The sequence below is a fragment of the Schistocerca serialis genome, chromosome 7 (genome assembly GCF_023864345.2).
Source record: "Schistocerca serialis cubense isolate TAMUIC-IGC-003099 chromosome 7, iqSchSeri2.2, whole genome shotgun sequence".
NCBI lineage: Eukaryota > Metazoa > Arthropoda > Insecta > Orthoptera > Acrididae > Schistocerca > Schistocerca serialis.
In genome coordinates this window covers 377,704,208-377,721,965 of record NC_064644.1, presented here as the reverse complement: position 1 = coordinate 377,721,965, position 17,758 = coordinate 377,704,208, and the positions used below count along the sequence as shown (strand labels likewise).

Here is a 17,758-nt window from a genome sequence, read left to right as displayed (position 1 = left end):
TCGTGACCAGGCCAAATATCTCACGAAATAAGCGTCAAACGAAAAAACTACAGATAACGAAGCTTGTCTAGCTTGAAGGGGGAAACCAGATGGCGCTATGGTTGGCATGCTAGATGGCGCTATCACAGGTCAAACGAATATCAACTGCGTTTTTTTAAAAATAGGAACCCCAATTTTTTATTACATATTCGTGTAGAACGTAAAGAAATATGAATGTTTTAGTTGGACCACTTATTTCGCTTTGTGATAGATGGCGCAGTAGTAGTCACAAACATATGGCACACAATTTTAGATGAATAGTTGGTAACAGGTAGGATTTTTTAAATTAAAATACAGAACGTAGGTACATTTGAACATTTTTTTTCGGTTGTTCCGATGTGATACACGTATGTTCGTGAACTTATCATTTCTGAAAACGCATGCTGTTACAACGTGATTACCTGTAAATACCACATTAATGCAATAAATGCTCAAAATGATTTCCGTCAACCTCAATGCATTTGGCAATAGGCCTAAGTGTAGCGACATTCCTCTCAACAGCGAGTAGTTCGCCTTCCGTAATGTTAGCACATGCATTGACAATGCGCTGACGCATGTTGTCAGGCGTTGTCGGTGGATCACGATAGCAAATATCCTTCAACTTCCCTCGCAGAAAGAAATGCGGGGACGTCAGATTCGGTGAACGCGCAGGCCATGGTATGGTGTTTCGACGACCAATCCACCTGTCATGAAATACGCTATTCAATACAGCTTCAACCGCACGAGAGCTATGTGCCGGACATCCATCATGTTGGAAGTACATCGCCATTCTGTCATGCAGTGAAACATCGATAGAACATTATGTAGGTAATCAGCGTACATTGCACCATTTAGATAGCCATCGATAAATTTGGTTTCAATTATCCTTCCTCCCATAATGCCGCACCATACATTCCCCCCCCCCCCCCCCCCCCCCCCCCGAGGTCGCTGATGTTCCACTTGTCGCACCCATCGCGGATTTTCCGTTGCCCAATAATGCATATTATGCTGGTTTACGTTACCGCTGTTGGTGAATGACGCTTCGTTGCTGAATAGAAAGCGTGCAAAAAATCTGTCATCGTCCCGTAATTTTTCTTGTGCCCAGTGGCAGAACTGTACACGACGTTCGAAGTCGTCGCCATGCAATTCCTGGTGCACAGAAATATGGTACGGGTGCAATCGATGTTGATGTAGCATTCTCAACACCGACGTTTTTGAGATTCCCGATTCTCGCGCAGTTTGTCTGCTACTGATGTGCGGATTAGCCGCGACAGCAGCTAAAACACCTACTTGGACATCATCATTTGTTGCAGGTCGTGGTTGACGTTCCACGTGTGGCTGAACACTTCCTGTTTCCTTAAGTAACGTAACTAACGGCGAACGGTCCGGGCACTTGGATGATGTCGTCCAGTATGCCGAGCAGCGTACATAGCACACGCCCCTAGGGCATTTTGATCACAATAGCCATACATCAACACGATATCGACCTTTTCCGCAATTGGTAAACGGTCCATTTTAACACGGGTAATGTATCACGAAGCAAATACCGTCGGCACTGGCGGAATGTTACGTGATACGACGTACTTATACGTTTGTGACTATTACAGCACCATCTATCACAAAGCGAAAAAAGTGGTCCAACTAAAACACTCGTATCTCTTTACGTGCTACACGAATATATAATAAAAATTGGGATTCCTATTTTAAAAAAACAGTTGATATCCGTTTGACCTATGGCAGCGCCATCTAGCTGGCAAACCATAGCGCCATCTGGTTTTCCCCTTCAACCTAGACGAGTTTCGTTCTTTGTAGTTTTTTCGTTTGATGCTTATTTCGTGAGATATTTGGCCGGGTCATGAACAATGGAACATCCTGTATATCACACATTCATATCCAGTGCGTACAGTGGCTCTTCGTTTGCGGTTTAGCAGTACCCCAAATTAGGCGGTTCATAGTATTCACTACACCGTATAGTGTAAAATGTACCTCGTCACGCCATAGAATATTTCCCGGCCACATGTCATCTTCTCCAATCCGTGCCAGAAACCGAAGAGCTTATTCACATCATTTTTGCGGAGCATGAGGTTTCAGTTGCTGCTCCGTCTGCACCTTGTACGGGTATTAGTGTAATGTTGACCACAAAACTTTTCATACTGTTGACTACGGGATGGACAACTTTCGTGACACTGCAGGAGCACTTGAACTACGTGCCACACGTACTGCATGGTAAGTTACAGCAGCAACAACCTTGTTAATAACTTCCACCGGGATAGGGCGCGTTCCTCTTGCGGGTTCCAGACCAAGCTCATCCGTGTTTTTGAATTTCATTATCATTTCCTTTAAGGCGTTTAATGACATCCAGCCTCTCCTCAGACCTTTCGGTCGGCTATACGCTTTCATTGTTACACTAGTTGCTGCCGTTCACATGAAACAGTTTCTCTAACAGCGCACTGTCTCTCTTCTCGATAGCCATACTGTTCACTTTCATTACAGCTTGTCAAATGATAGTGTGGATATCACATTGTCACACTAACCGTGTACAGCGCCAGATTTGCACCCGGTGACCAAACTTTGAACCAATGTTTTTCGTCATATATCGGTTCCGCATTAACGCATTTGCATGTCTACCAAGTTTCGCAGCCATACGGTAATTACGACCCACAATGGACCTCACTGAGTAGCTGCACTTCAATTATAACCACCCGTTATTTGAAAAAAAAACTAAAAAAGTGCACAAATATTCTATAGGATCGTGATAAGATTTAAATGTGATCTACATACTGGCAACTTGCGTTAAATATTCAGAAAAGTAAAATTGTGTATTTCACAAAATGAGGAACTGTAGTATTCTGTGACTACCGCATAGAGGAGTCACAATTTGAGTGGTTCAACTCATACAAATACAGATGTAGCAATTTGTAGGCGTGTGAAATGGAACGATAACAACGTTCAGTTGTACATGCAGCACATGACAGACTTCCGTTCGGTGTTAGAATACTGGGGAAATGAAATCAGTCTACAAAAGAGCTTGTTTATAAAATGCTCATGCGACCCATCCTAGGACAGTATGCGGGGCTGACACTCGTACGAAGTAGGACTAACACAGGATACTGAAAGTATACGAAGTAGTGCAGGTCGAATTGTTGTTTGGCCCACTGGGGAGTCTCACGGAGATGCCTTAGGGGTTGGTGGTCTAATGGTATAGTGCGATCAATGACACCGTAAGGAATCCCCGCCAGATAGTGGAATTTTTCAGTCTTTACGGTAGCCTTCACCTCTCAGTGATGTGAAGATAAGCAAGGAAGACTCTGGTTCGGATTCCACATAAACTGTCGGTCACTTTCCCTCGGTATGACTACGGAGGTAGGTTAGGGCAGAAGTTCGCCGAAATCGATTCCAGATAACTTGGGAGCAGGCAACGGAACACTCCTCTTCAGGAGGAAGCAAGCCGGCCTCCAAACAGACGGCCACGGAGTGCGCTGTCGTGCGGGGCTGACAAGACCCACCTGCCTCCTATAGTGGCAGCGCACTAACATGCGTTTCACGCTTCCGCGAAAGCACAAGTCACTCATGGAGATAAAAACATCGTAAATGTTTTCCGACCTCGAAACTGAAATCGTCTTATGTACTGACATGTTTAATGACAATGCTAACTGTAACAATTACGTATAGTTGTCACAAGGAAAGGAAACGGATTAACTGACGCGTTTGATACCGCTTGGCCAACTCACAGCCACTCAGTTTTCAATATCTTAGACCTCGGGCTACGGAAAGGATCAGTGTGCCACCAGATGTCATATTAATTTATTTATTGGTTTTTAGGACGTACCTATAAAGCCATCTCTACAGTGGAAGGTACGACAGTGTTCTTCGACAATTCAGAACGTCATTAGGGCGAAGCCGTGCCCTTGTACGAAATTACATACGACTGAGAAATGTTCATGTCAGTTATGACGGCAAGAAGATAAGGACAACACAACACCCATTCCTGGAGTGGAGCAAATCTCCGACCCGGCCGGGGATGAACCTCGGTGCATTTGGTTAGAAATATATCTCATCTCAGATTTCTAACTCACATTCGTTGGCTACGCCAACTCGCAACCCACTGTCACCTTTCAACCTATTTTCGATCTCGAGCTACACTACAGATCAGTCCGTCACCATAAACCACATTCAAAAAATAATATAGACGGAAAATAAAAATTGTCAGTGTTCTGATCTCTTTCTTTTTGCACTGTATGACGTCCCACGCAGCATCATAATTAGGATACTGAACGAAAGCGACGACCGATGTTGGTATTATGGTAAGTTCATTTGACCGAAGAAAACAAACGAAACAGAGTGAAAGACAACACTGTAACGCAGATGACAAGAGAGGTTATCTGATACAGATTTGTCGGCTATGTAACGTTAGCTGAAAAAAAAAGGTCCACTGGCCGAAGCCTTCCGACTTCTGCCGATTTGTACCGATTTAGGACCAGGGAGCTGATCCAACTTAACAGTTAACGCACTGTGCATCTCCCTGCCTATCGCTCCCAAAGTGATCACAAAGAGAACATCAGACTAATTACAGGGCGCACAGAAGTGTTTAAGCAATCATTCCTCCATCGCTCCATTCCTCTCCCTCTCACTTTTTCGTCCAATTGATTCTGTCTGATCGGAGTCACTCACCTTTCAAGTTATATCACACTTACTGACCTTCAGCCAAGAAGATGCGGACTCGGGCCAGCTTGGGTCTACAGTCTTGATTACTCCCGTATCACGCAGGATGGACGGTTCCTGACCAGACAAACCATCCGTTACTAGGTGAGTAGAATAGTGGTTGAGACCAAAGAAGTCCGCAGATCCTGTAACAGAAAGCTCCATATCAAACCGATGTGCGCGTTCCTTAAATTTATAATGGATATTTTGCGACTTTGCCTATTCTCAGTGCTACATGATGATGTCTGTCAGAATTTTTTTCGTCATATCTGACAGAATGCTTGATCTTTGAGGTTACTCACTGGGTAGGGTAGAATATAAATAAGTTTCGTTGTGATAGCTGCAGATTCCTACAAGGTAAAGGATCCACCCTGAAAATCATAACTGTGCCAGCTTGAAATAAATGTCATCTCCTTCACTCCAGTTAGAAATTTGAAATAGGACGTGTTCGTGTGTATGATAATGCTATTACATTGTCTTGCTTGCCATCGCGTTGTCATGACTGACATAATTCTAATGCTGACAAGGTAGAGAGGCATTGGTAGAAATTCACTGAGCAACAAAATTAAACGATTATACATTCTAAAACCTAGTAATTGTATCCCATTGTGACTAGAAGATTGAATTTGGTTCAAAGGAGTCTACAGCCTTCCTCTGTAGTGACGCCTTGTGACGTCACAATCGGACTCACGACGTTTCAAACAGCAAGGCGTCTACACATGCGAAAAGAAGATAAGACGTCAGAAGTTCATGTGGGACGGTAGATGGATTAATGATGTCACATTGCCACCAAATTACACAATTCTGTCCAACGCCACAGTGGGCGTGTCACACGATGACGCGATTGTCACTTCCCCTCTTACTCATATTCCATCCCTTCATTTACTGACTCTGCGAGGGAGATCAGAACCGTGACGCAGCTTTGAAAACAAGTGGTTTTCTGATGGGACGCAACGTCGCTCAGAATCTACACGAAAAGGCTTTGGAAGCTGGCATACAGGATGTTGTTGAAATGACCCCTTCCCTTGGGGCACCGATTGAAATATACTTCGCGTCCGAAATGATGGTATCGCAGTACAACGAGACTTTCTTGACAACTTCTAGCACTGCTGAAACTCCCCTCCGCAACCTCCGGGCGATCCAACCCTTCTCTATGGACATCACAGGCTGTATGACTATTAAATGTGATCTTTCCAGGAGTATAGCATAACTGCAGTTTTTGGATTGGTGTATAGTATGGAACCTGTAGGGGCTGTTCACAACCGCTCCACGACATACACGTATGAATGATTCAAAGCAGAAAAGCGTGTTCATGATTGGTGGCACTAGAGCACCGCTGTTGGGCACTTAAAAATGTCGCTGCACAGAGTTACCCATTCACTGATCCGTACCCCGCGGCAGAACAGGCAACTCGTTAAACACTTGTGCCTTTTGGCCGCATCCGAAATCAGAGGGGTGTCCAGGGTTTGGTAGATGGGTGTGTCTGTACAGGGGCATTTTTAAGTGGTACACATGTTACGCTGTCACTGTTAGCAAACTGCAGTTCTTAGAGGGACGCTTTGCCTTTTCGTTCGCGTTTGTTTCAATGTCGCATCCCATATGCACACTCCATAGGAGGGCGTTAAGGGGTGTATGACGTCAAACGGGCCGACTTTCAGCAGGAGAGGCATCACAGGACATTTTAATTTCCAGTGTCCATAATTTTACAAATAAATTCATAAATCTTCGTCAGCAACACCAGGAAGGATTCAGGATTCACACTCATTGCAGTGGAAGTTCGAAAATATAAAAAAATAAATTTTTTTTACGTGCGAAATTTCATCATTTTTTCACTTACTAATGGCTGCATTTGTTTCTATAGGTACACATTTCTTCATAAGTTAGAGAGATTCTTCGTTTAATTTTGCACAGCATACATATCATGTTTAGAAAAAACAGAAATTTTATAGTTAATTACCTCAATTTCTACCACAGATTTTAATAGATTTGTAAAATTATAGAGCTTCATACACCTTTAAGTATGGTTAGTATGCTGTGCAAAATTCATCAAAGAATACCTCTTACTTATGAAGAATGCCAACAAATACTGCCATTAGTAAGGAAAAAAAATGATGAAATTTCACATGTGAAAAAAATCATTTCTTTATGTTTTCGAACTTCCACCCCTATGAGTGTGAATTCTGAATCCTTCCTGGTCCTGCTGACAAAGTGTTATGAATTTATTGGTTAAAGTATAGACAGTGGAAATTAAAATGTCCTGTGGTGCCTCTCCTGCTCCAAGTCGGCCCGTTTATACGTCCCACCCCCCTTAAAAAGGAGGGATGAAAACGCTTCTGCTTCTGCTTTGGATTACGTTAAGATATCATCGAATAGTTTGAACGGTGCCTAGTGGTACAATCCTGTACATCAGAACAAAAATTGCAGTCACGCTGGACTCCGAAGGGTGGTATCACGTTCACTGGGGAAGCAGCACTCCATATCCATAGAAAAGGACTGAATCATCCGGGTTGTACCAGCAGTGACAAAAGTTGTCAAGACCGTCGTCTTGTTGCTCATGGCAATGCGAATTGTCGTTTTCAAGCGCGAAATGTACGGGAATCAACGCCGAAAGGGAGTGGTTTCAGTGAGGTCCCGTATGTCACCTCCCGAGGCCTTTTCGTGTCGATTCTGAGCACCAGGGTATTTGACATGCTTTCGCCGTACGCCCATAAGAAAACCTCACGATTTCAATGCTGGGCAACACAATTCTGACCTCCATCGCAGAGGCGAAAAACGAAGGGGTGCAACGTTGACATGAGAAGTCTAACGACCTTTCCATCGTGTTACATGTGTATGGCGCTGGACGAATTGTGGTGAAATTTGGTGCTAATGTAACATTATTAATTCATCTTAGACGTCACATGAATTTCTGACCTCTAACCTTTTTTTCGGGTGTCGACATCTCGCTGTTTGAAGTATCTCCGGATGCGAGGGTGGCGTCACAGGATGTCATGTATTCGCACTATTACAGAGGAAGGGTGTAGCACGTTTGCGCCAATTATCAAACTTATGTGTCGCAATGGAAAACAACTGCACGGTTTCAAAGTATATGACCCTTTAATTGTGTTGCGCAGCGTAGTTATCACGCCACAGCTGAGGAAGAAGACGGCATTTTAGTAAATTGTTGGCATCGTGACAGTATTTGTGCACAAATTTCATGTTTGTAAGTCCTAAGTACAAACATATTAGTTTCTGGTAATGATTCTTAGTGTGCACTCCACGCCGTCATGCATTTTGTGGAAAATCTTAAGGCTTTAAGTTACTCTTTTTATCGACTTTACCATATTGACTTTAACAAATCAGCAGAACTTCCTTCCGATCAACCAAATGTGAGATTATTGACATGTTCATGGAATACAAGTTGTGACACAGATTTTCGTCTTATGCAATTTGTATGTATTAATTCGACAGTATGACCCTTTGGAATGACAATATGTCAACTAACATTTCACTCATTTGGTGTAAATTGATTTCAATGTTTCTTTAACTCATCATTCAGTTGTCTTTCCACGTACGTTAGTAGTTTTTTGATGTGATACTAGTCAAGTTTGTCACAACGAACTGTAGGGGACACTGCAATAACATAGCAACACAACTCTGTTAACCGTCCCCTATCTCATTCTTTGTACAACTGCTGCTGCCAACAGTCTCTGAGAAGTACAAGAAATTTGTAGCTGGTCATGACATTCCATCATTTAATGTATTTTCACTTTTTATTTACCTCTACGCTTGTTTCTTTAGTCACTTTACAAGAGAAAATACCATTTCTCTGGTTCTTTTTTCCTTCCAAAAATACTTTCTCCCTTTAAATCTAAATGTTTGTCAGGATAATAATATTTGATTAATGAAAACTAATAATTATACAAAAATTCAAAATTGTGTATCATTACCTACCAGAAAAGTAATTTAGTAATAAAAAGTTAGGTCTACTCAAACTTCAATTCAATGAAGCCAGCTTATGTATCATTTTTTTCATAAGGAAATTTAATTTCATGACAACTTTATGATATTTTTGATCTACAGGAGGCACTTCTACAATGTATCATTGACATCTTTCTTATCTTCTGATGTAATGATTTAAACTGCCTGTTCAGTTGTTTACGTTTATTTTCTTCAGAAGCGTTCCATCTCGCCAAAATTTCAGGTTGACTTTTCTCATAGTGTTTAGAGTGAATTATGTTCGGTATGAGAAATTTACTAGGCTTTCTACAATTTCAATGAGGTTACTTCTGCAAATGGAGCAACTTGAAACTTAAATTTCTTCGACACCGATCCAGAGTCATAAGAATTAGCATTGCAAAGCTGTATTGGTCGAAGAGGATTTTTTTTTCGAATTACTATTTTTCAATAATCGTACGAATCCAATTAGTGATATGAACTCATTTTTTCAGTAGCTTTTTCTGTGGCACAATGTACACTATCAATCTTCAGCATGCATCAATGTCCAGGCACGGAATAAAACATTGTAATTTTATCCACAGGAAGATTTTCATTGAGAAAATTCAAAACGACATAGGAAATAAAAGAATTCAGATTCTGTAGAACGTAGGGATTAATCCATTTTATCAGCTCCGTTATATGTACGTTTACTATTTACCTTGTCTAGAATGGATTTAAAGACACTAGCAGGGCCACTTTCGGATCTGTTAAACAATCCTTCTGTCCACAAAACACAATAAACAGTTTTGCTGCTCGAATAATGAGCTGTTAAATTATATAAACATAATTTTGATTTTTAAAAGAATGCTAACTTCTGCTTTGATATGAGGTTACATTCTGTAGGTCAAAACAAAGCGCATAAACAGATTTCTGTATTCTGTGCTCACCTTTCAATTCTCTCATTCCTTCTTTGCCTTTAATGTGTTTACAGTAATTTTTCCCCTATGTTCAGTGAGTCTGTTGTATGTTTTTGATGCTTTATATTCTTATCGTAGGCCACACGGGTCAGATTTTCTCTCGTTGAATCTCACTGAATTCCGTGACAAAAATATGCACACTTGGCTGAGGTTTTATCTTCTTCTCAACGCTTACACTGATAAAAAGGATACATTTCAAAACGAGATAAACTTTAATAAAGGTATTTTCATGCGTTCTTCCGAAAAAGTGACTCTACTGTTGGAAAAGAATTTATATATTGCTTCTTATATTCTTTTTCAGCCTCACAAAGCTTCTTGGAAATATTCTGATTCAAACCTCAGTTGTCACGTGATGGTTTATTACATACAGAATTCTTATTACACTCCTGGAAATTGAAATAAGAACACCGTGAATTCATTGTCCCAGGAAGGGGAAACTTTATTGACACATTCCTGGGGTCAGATACATCACATGATCACACTGACAGAACCACAGGCACATAGACACAGGCAACAGAGCATGCACAATGTCGGCACTAGTACAGTGTATATCCACCTTTCGCAGCAATGCAGGCTGCTATTCTCCCATGGAGACGATCGTAGAGATGCTGGATGTAGTCCTGTGGAACGGCTTGCCATGCCATTTCCACCTGGCGCCTCAGTTGGACCAGCGTTCGTACTGGACGTGCAGACTGCGTGAGACGACGCTTCATCCAGTCCCAAACATGCTCAATGGGGGACAGATCCGGAGATCTTGCTGGCCAGGGAAGTTGACTTACACCTTCTAGAACACGTTGGGTGGCACGGGATACATGCGGATGTGCATTGTCCTGTTGGAACAGCAAGTTCCCTTGCCGGTCTAGGAATGGTAGAACGATGGGTTCGATGACGGTTTGGATGTACCGTGCACTATTCAGTGTCCCCTCGACGATCACCAGTGGTGTACGGCCAGTGTAGGAGATCGCTCCCCACACCATGATGCCGGATGTTGGCCCTGTGTGCCTTAGTCGTATGCAGTCCTGATTGTGGCGCTCACCTGCACGGCGCCAAACACGCATACGACCATCATTGGCACCAAGGCAGAAGCGACTCTCATCGCTGAAGACGACACGTCTCCATTCGTCCCTCCATTCACGCCTGTCGCGACACCACTGGAGGCGGGCTGCACGATGTTGGGGCGTGAGCAGAAGACGGCCTAAAGGTGTGCGGGACCGTAGCCCAGCTTCATGGAGACGGTTGTGAATGGTCCTCGCCGATACCCCAGGAGCAACAGTGTCCCTAATTTGCTGGGAAGTGGCGGTGCGGTCCCCTACGGCACTGCGTAGGATCCTACGGTCTTGGCGTGCATCCGTGCGTCGCTGTGGTCCGGTCCCAGGTCGACGGGCACGTGCACCTTCCGCCGACCACTGGCGACAACATCGATGTACTGTGGAGACCTCACGCCCCACGTGTTGAGCAATTCGGCGGTACGTCCACCCGGCCTCCCGCATGCCCACTATACGCCCTCGCTCAAAGTCCGTCAACTGCACATACGGTTCACGTCCACGCTGTCGCGGCATGCTATCAGTGTTAAAGACTGCGATGGAGCTCCGTATGCCACGGCAAATTGGCTGACACTGACGGCGGCGGTGCACAAATGCTGCGCAGCTAGCGCCATTCGACGGCCAACACCGCGGTTCCTGGTGTGTCCGCTGTGCCGTGCGTGTGATCATTGCTTGTACAGCCCTCTCGCAGTGTCCGGAGCAAGTATGGTGGGTCTGACACACCGGTGTCAATGTGTTCTTTTTTCCATTTCCAGGAGTGTATTACGAACATGGTATACGGTTTCGTGAAATACTACGTTTGAAAAATATTTCTTGTATTCCTGGATTTTTCTCCTAGAACATTAAAAATATATTTCATACTGACAGACGTGTAGGCCTTTCAGTATTGTTCATTCTTGGATGCACGGCTACACTTCGTTCAGTAGAACTGGGCAAAAAGTGGTATTTCAAATTCTGGCTAAACGAATAATAACTATAAATTAATTTTTTCCTGTCAATTTTTTTCGGTTTTTAATATTAGACCAAATTATATTTTCACATAGACTGAATTTGAGTACTCTTACACAACATGTGCCTGAAATATGTTTCACAGTTTCTTTAAAGTCAGCACCGCCATTAGACAGTTGTTTATTTACAGTGTAAATGTAACGCTGTAAATAAACAACTGTCTAATGGCGGTACTGACTTTAAAGAAATACGTTATGACTGTGGCCCCATATTATGAAAAAATTATTAAATGTATCACAGTATTTGGGGGCCTAATTTGCTTTACGTATTGTATTTCTGCAGCACTATGCAGAAACAATGAATTGTTATAGCAGTACTACATTAAAAACGGTCTTATTCGTTACAACCACGAAACGTTTTGTTTCCCCTTCTGGATAGAGAACTACAGCAGATTGGGAAATAGTCTCATGTCCCAGACGAATATTAAAATACTATAAGGGAGTGGGCTAAATAGGGCCCTAATAAGGTGAAGCAAGAATTGTAATTAGTTTATGTGATCATACAGGGTGTCGATAACTAAAGTTCCAGTTCCTAAACGCTGTAGAAAGAGAATCACTGTTCAGAAAGACGTCAAATTTGAACAGCATATTATTGACACAGGGGCCGGCTGCAGTGGCCGAGCGGTTCTACGCGCTTCATTCTGAAACCGCGCAACTGCTACGGTCCCAGGTTCGAATCCTGCCTCAGGAATGGAGGTGTGTGATGTCCTTAGGTTAGTTAGGTTTAAGTAGTTCTAAGTCTAGGGGACTGATGACCTCAGATAGTAAGTCCCATAGTGCTTAGAGCCACTTTTATTGACACAGGGTGTGATGCTATGGAACGAAAAGGACTTCAACAAAATTTTGCCACTAGATGGCGCTGTACAGGTGTTAACTTAAATTGGATCGGCTACATATGACAGAAGAATTGCAGTGCGACGGCTATGGTTTGAATCGCACGTTACACCATCCGTGCTGTTCAGCGTGCCCGACGGCATAAGTTCGGCAGTAAACAGTTCTAGCGTGGTTAGTGAGATGAAGCCCATCAACCACGCAAGGTCGTTCCACATTGGATGGGAAAAGTCGGTTTTTAATTGCACTGAGGCCATTAACCGCATAAAATGCTACACTGGTGTCCAAAATGAAAGCAACAAAAGGAAATTTTGCAAGACTGCGTACATTTTGCCACAAAACAGTATACACAGTTGACAGTAAAGTAGAAACAATGTAAAGAGTACAGAATGTAAACAGCTGCAGCATGCATAATGGTAGGCAAGAAATTTGCACACACATTCAGACAACTGGTTAATGTAATCAGTATAGGGTGTGACCATCGCTGGCAGCAACACAGGCAGACGATGACCGGGCATGCTGTGAATGATGTCATTATTATCATGTTGAGACAATAACGCCCGTTCCTCCTGCAGAGCAGCTTGCATATCTTGCAGAGTGGTTGGTGAATGCTGACATGATGTAACCCGTCTTCTCGTGCATCCCAGACATGCTCTATAGGATTCAAATCGGGAGAGCGAGCAAGTCACGCCATGCGTGCAATCTTCCGTTTCCAAGAAATGATCGACCACCTGTGCTCTAGGAGGACGAGCATTATCGTCCATCAGTACGAAGTCTGGGCCCGCAGCACGCCGCAACAACCTCACATGAGGTCCCAAGGTTTCGTAACGATACCTGACAGCAGCTGAATTTTGCCGCTTCACCCGCAGAATTACGGGATAGGTATTCGTGTGGTTAATATAATCCCTGCCCGTATCATTAGGGATCCTCCCAGATACTGGTCTGTTTCCACAATGCCTGAGTCCCGAAATCGAGTTCCACGTTCCCTCCACAGGTGAATCCGTCGAGAATCACACTGCAGACCAAATCGGGACTTATTTGTGAAAAGAACATCGGCCCACTGTTCGACGTGCATGTGGAATGCCGACGACTCCACTCTAGAAGTTCCCTTCTGTGAAGACGCGTCAAAGGTACACATACAGCAGGTTTCGGACAGTAAAGGGTACTGTGCCGAAGCCTTCTGTAGACTGTTTGCCTCGATCAACACGTCCAGTGGATGTTGCGGGGTGAGGTGCCAGTTGCTGTGCACTACTAAGGCTGTACCGGAGAGCCCTTACAACCAAGTAACGGTCCTCTCTCTTCCTGATGTCACATATGGTCGGTCCTGCCCTGGTCCTCGAGATACGGTTTCTGTCTCTACAAAATGTCACTACATCCAAGAAAGAACAGACCGATCCACATTAAGTCATCGGGCCATATCAGTTTGCGACTGTCCTGCTTCTATTCTTCTTATGGCCCTCCACAGTAGAGGGCCTGGTAGGCGACTTCTCTGTGACATACTGCACCGTCTGTGACTGTCTACACAACAGTTGTGGGTGAGGGACTACCCGGAAAACTCTACCCTGTTTGATACTTCTTCTACGTCTTCGTTGACATTGTTGTCCGTTGACCGGAATGCCAAGTTCCGTACAGAAGACGATCGTATTGACATCTGTTGACACTTTGTATGATTATATCGTGAATTAGACACAGAACTTGGAAATAGCTGTTGTTTTAATTTTGGATACCAGTGTAACTAAAATCAATTTTTAGTTGTCCTGGTGCTAAAAACCACATAGAAACTAAAATGACATCGGTTTCTAATTGTCGTGTGACAGGCGCAAGACGTGTTGAGTATGCCGTCCATCGTTTTCTGACATAAGTTGCAATCGAGAAAAAAACATGTTTCACAACATATTGGAGTGTCTCGCGGGTCATGTTCAGAATGTGTTGCTTAAGCGAGCCTTCAACTCAGCTACGTTCGTAACTGGAGCATTGAACATATCTTTCAAGTAACCCCAGAGGCAGAAGTCACACGGATTGAGATCAGGTAATCTGGAGGGCCAGGGTGTGAGAAAATGACGGCTGATAATTTTAGCAGTTCCGAAATGCCTCTGCAATAGCCGCTTTACGACTATGCAAGGTGCGGAGAAGCGCAGTGTAGCATAAAAATTTATGCTACCGATACATCCAAGCTCTTGAAGGATTTATCAGTGACGTCACAGGTAACAGAACCCGCAGGACTCTTCTCCTCGAAAAAATACGTCCTTACGATAAACGTTTCCACCAACCCGCACCACACACTCCACCTTTGCAGAATGAAAGTTGTACTGGTTGACGTGCGAGTGCATTTTCAGTTGCCCATATTCTGAAATTCCGCGTATTGACATGTCACTGAAGATGGAAGTGGACTTCGTCTGCCCAGATAAGGTTTCACGGCCAATCACTGTCCACCTACACGCGAGCAAGAAATTTGAGAGTGAACATATTTCTTGCTGGTAGGTCAGCAGGATGCAACTCCTGAACATGGATGATTTTGTATGGACAGCAATGCAGCATGTTAGTAGGATTTTATGCACCGTGCGCGCAGGCATATACAACTTCTGGCATTCCCGTGCACTACACGTTTTCACACACCTTCTCTATCCCTCAAATGGTTCAAATGGCTCTGAGCACTATGGGACTCATCTGCTGAGGTCATTAGTCCTCTAGAACTTAGAACTAGTTAAACCTAACTAACCTAAGGACATTACAAACATCCATGCCCGAGGCAGGATTCGAACCTGCGACCGTAGGGGTCTTGCGGTTCCAGACTGCAGCGCCTTTAACCGCACGACCACTTCGGCCGGCTCTCTATCCCTCGTGCAGTGCTGTGGCCACATCTCCGTCAGACATTGAATCAATTGCTCTCCACCCTCAGCCACGTTGCACTTGAAAAGAACCAGTATTTTCCAGTTTTGGAACCATTTTCTGCAGATCCTTAGCAGACAACGGACCAATGCCTTTCTTCATACCCCTGAGCGTCCGTAACTTTTGCAGAGCTTCTGGCGCACACCCACCGTTCTTGTAAAAGAGCTTTACCAGCAGCGCGGAGTCCTTCAAGGAGGGCCGGCTGATGTGACCGAACGGTTCTAGGCTCTTCAGTCCGCAACCGCACGACCGCTGCGGTCACAGTTTCGAATCCTGGCATGGCTGTGTGTGATGTCCTTAGGTTAGTTAGGTTTAAGTGGTTCCAAGTTCTAGGGGACTGATGACCTCAGACGTTAAGTCCCATAGTGCTCAGAGCCGTTTGAACCATTTTGAACCTTCAAGGAGGCGGCCATTTTGGGCGTCTCTGGCGCAAACAAACGAGCGAGTGCCGCGCGTATGTTGGTGCTCATATTTTGTTGCTTACAGCGCCATCTACCGCTCAAGTTTTCCTTAAATATTTAGTTCCATGGCGTTTTCCCTGCGTCAACAATATGCTGTTACAATTTGACGTCATTTTGAGTATTGGTTTTCTTTCTCCAGCACTTTGAAACTGAAACTTCAATTATGGAGACGCTATATTTCCAAAATCAATTTCCCAGGCAAATGTTAAAACAATTTGCATAGAATGTCATTGCTTAGTAATACCTCTATTTATAAAGGAACTAAAAACTATACGTACGGGAACTGCACGACTCATTTGTTAAAAATAAAGATGGTTTTCATGTCGCATTACGTAGATATGTAAAAGAAATGTTGTGTTTACCTTTCAGATCCTCTATTTCCTGAGCAGTGAACTTCGGCAGCCGTGATATCCAGATGCCTGCCTCCAAGCTGTTATTGTCTACCCGCTCTATCATAATTGCGGGGTAGTTTCCCTCTTCCGAGAATATGGGGTGCGCAAACCACCCGAGCTGAAACAGAAAGGGTTCGTTAACTGAATTTATGTAGATCACCATGTACGTTGTACAGTTATCTACACTTTCTCATTCGGCTAACGGAACAATGTTAAACACAAAATGATCACCCGAACTGATTATTTATACACAATGAAAGGAAAACACACACACACATACACAAACACACACACACACACACACATACACACATACACAAACACACACACACACACACACACACACACACACACACACACACACACACACACACAGGTATTCGTAGGTCCGTTGAATACGACTTCAATAATTGCCACCTAATAAACGTAAGAATAAGAGCTACCTGTATAGGTTTGGAAAAACATTATGAATTACCTCGAAGGAAACGGTCTATTGACACACAGTCAACATGGTTTAGAAAACATCCTTCCTGTGAAACACAACTAGCTCTTAATTCACATGAAGTGCTGAGTGCTATTGACAAAGGATTTCAGATCGATTTCGTATTACTGGACTTCCGGAAGGTTTTTGACACTGTACCACACAAGTGGTTCGTAGTAAAATTGCGTGCTTATGGAATATCGTCTCAGTTATGTGACTGGATTTGCGATTTCCTGTCAGAGAGGTCATAGTTCGTAGTAATTGACTGAAAGTCATCGAGTAAAGCAGAAGTGATTTCAGGCGTTCCCCAAGGTAGTGTTACAGGCCCTTTGCTGTTCCTTATCTATATAAACGATTTGGGAGACAATCTGAACAGCCGCCTTCGGTTGTTTGCAGATGACGCTGTCGTTTAACGACTAATAAAGTCATCGGATGATCAAAACAAACTGCAAAACGATTTAGAAAAACTATCTGAAAGGTGCGAAAAGTGGCAGTTGACCCTAAATAACGAAAAGTGTGAGGCCATCCACATGAGTGCTAAAAGGAACTCGTTAAACTTCGGTTACACGATAAATCAGTCTAATCTAAAAGCCGTAAGTTCAACTGAATACCTAGGTATTACAATTACGAACAACTTAAACTGGAAAGAACACATAGAAAATGTTGTGGGGAAGGCTACCCAAAGGCTGCGCTTTATTGGCAGGACACTTAGAAAATCTAACAGACCCACTGAGGAGACTGCCTACACTACACTTGTCCGTCCTCTTTTAGAATACTGCTGCGCAGTGTGGGATCCTTACCAGATAGGACTGACGGAGTACGTCGAAAAAGTTCAAAGAAAGGCAGCACGTGTTTTACTACCGCGAAATATGGGAGAGTATCACAGTAATGATACAGGATTTGGGCTGGAAACCATTAAAAGAAAGGCGTATTTCTTCTCACGAAATTCCAGTCACCAACTTTCTCCTTCGAATGAGAAAATATTTTGTTGACACCGACCTACATAGGGCGGAACGATCACCACGATAAAATAAGGGAAA

The 17,758-nt window shown here is 43.5% G+C and overlaps 1 protein-coding gene across 1 annotated transcript in view; it reads right to left on the bottom strand.

Moving 5' to 3' along the window:
• The window catches only part of LOC126413111 (myrosinase 1-like), a 195,770-nt gene that overhangs the window by 47,493 nt on the left and 130,519 nt on the right, over positions 1-17,758 (bottom strand). Inside the window, exons 16-17 of the mRNA XM_050083003.1 lie at positions 16,208-16,355; positions 4,717-4,865 (exon numbers count right to left, since the gene is read on the bottom strand). Coding sequence (XP_049938960.1) covers positions 4,717-4,865; positions 16,208-16,355 — 297 coding nt within the window. The remainder of the gene's footprint in view (positions 1-4,716; positions 4,866-16,207; positions 16,356-17,758) is intronic.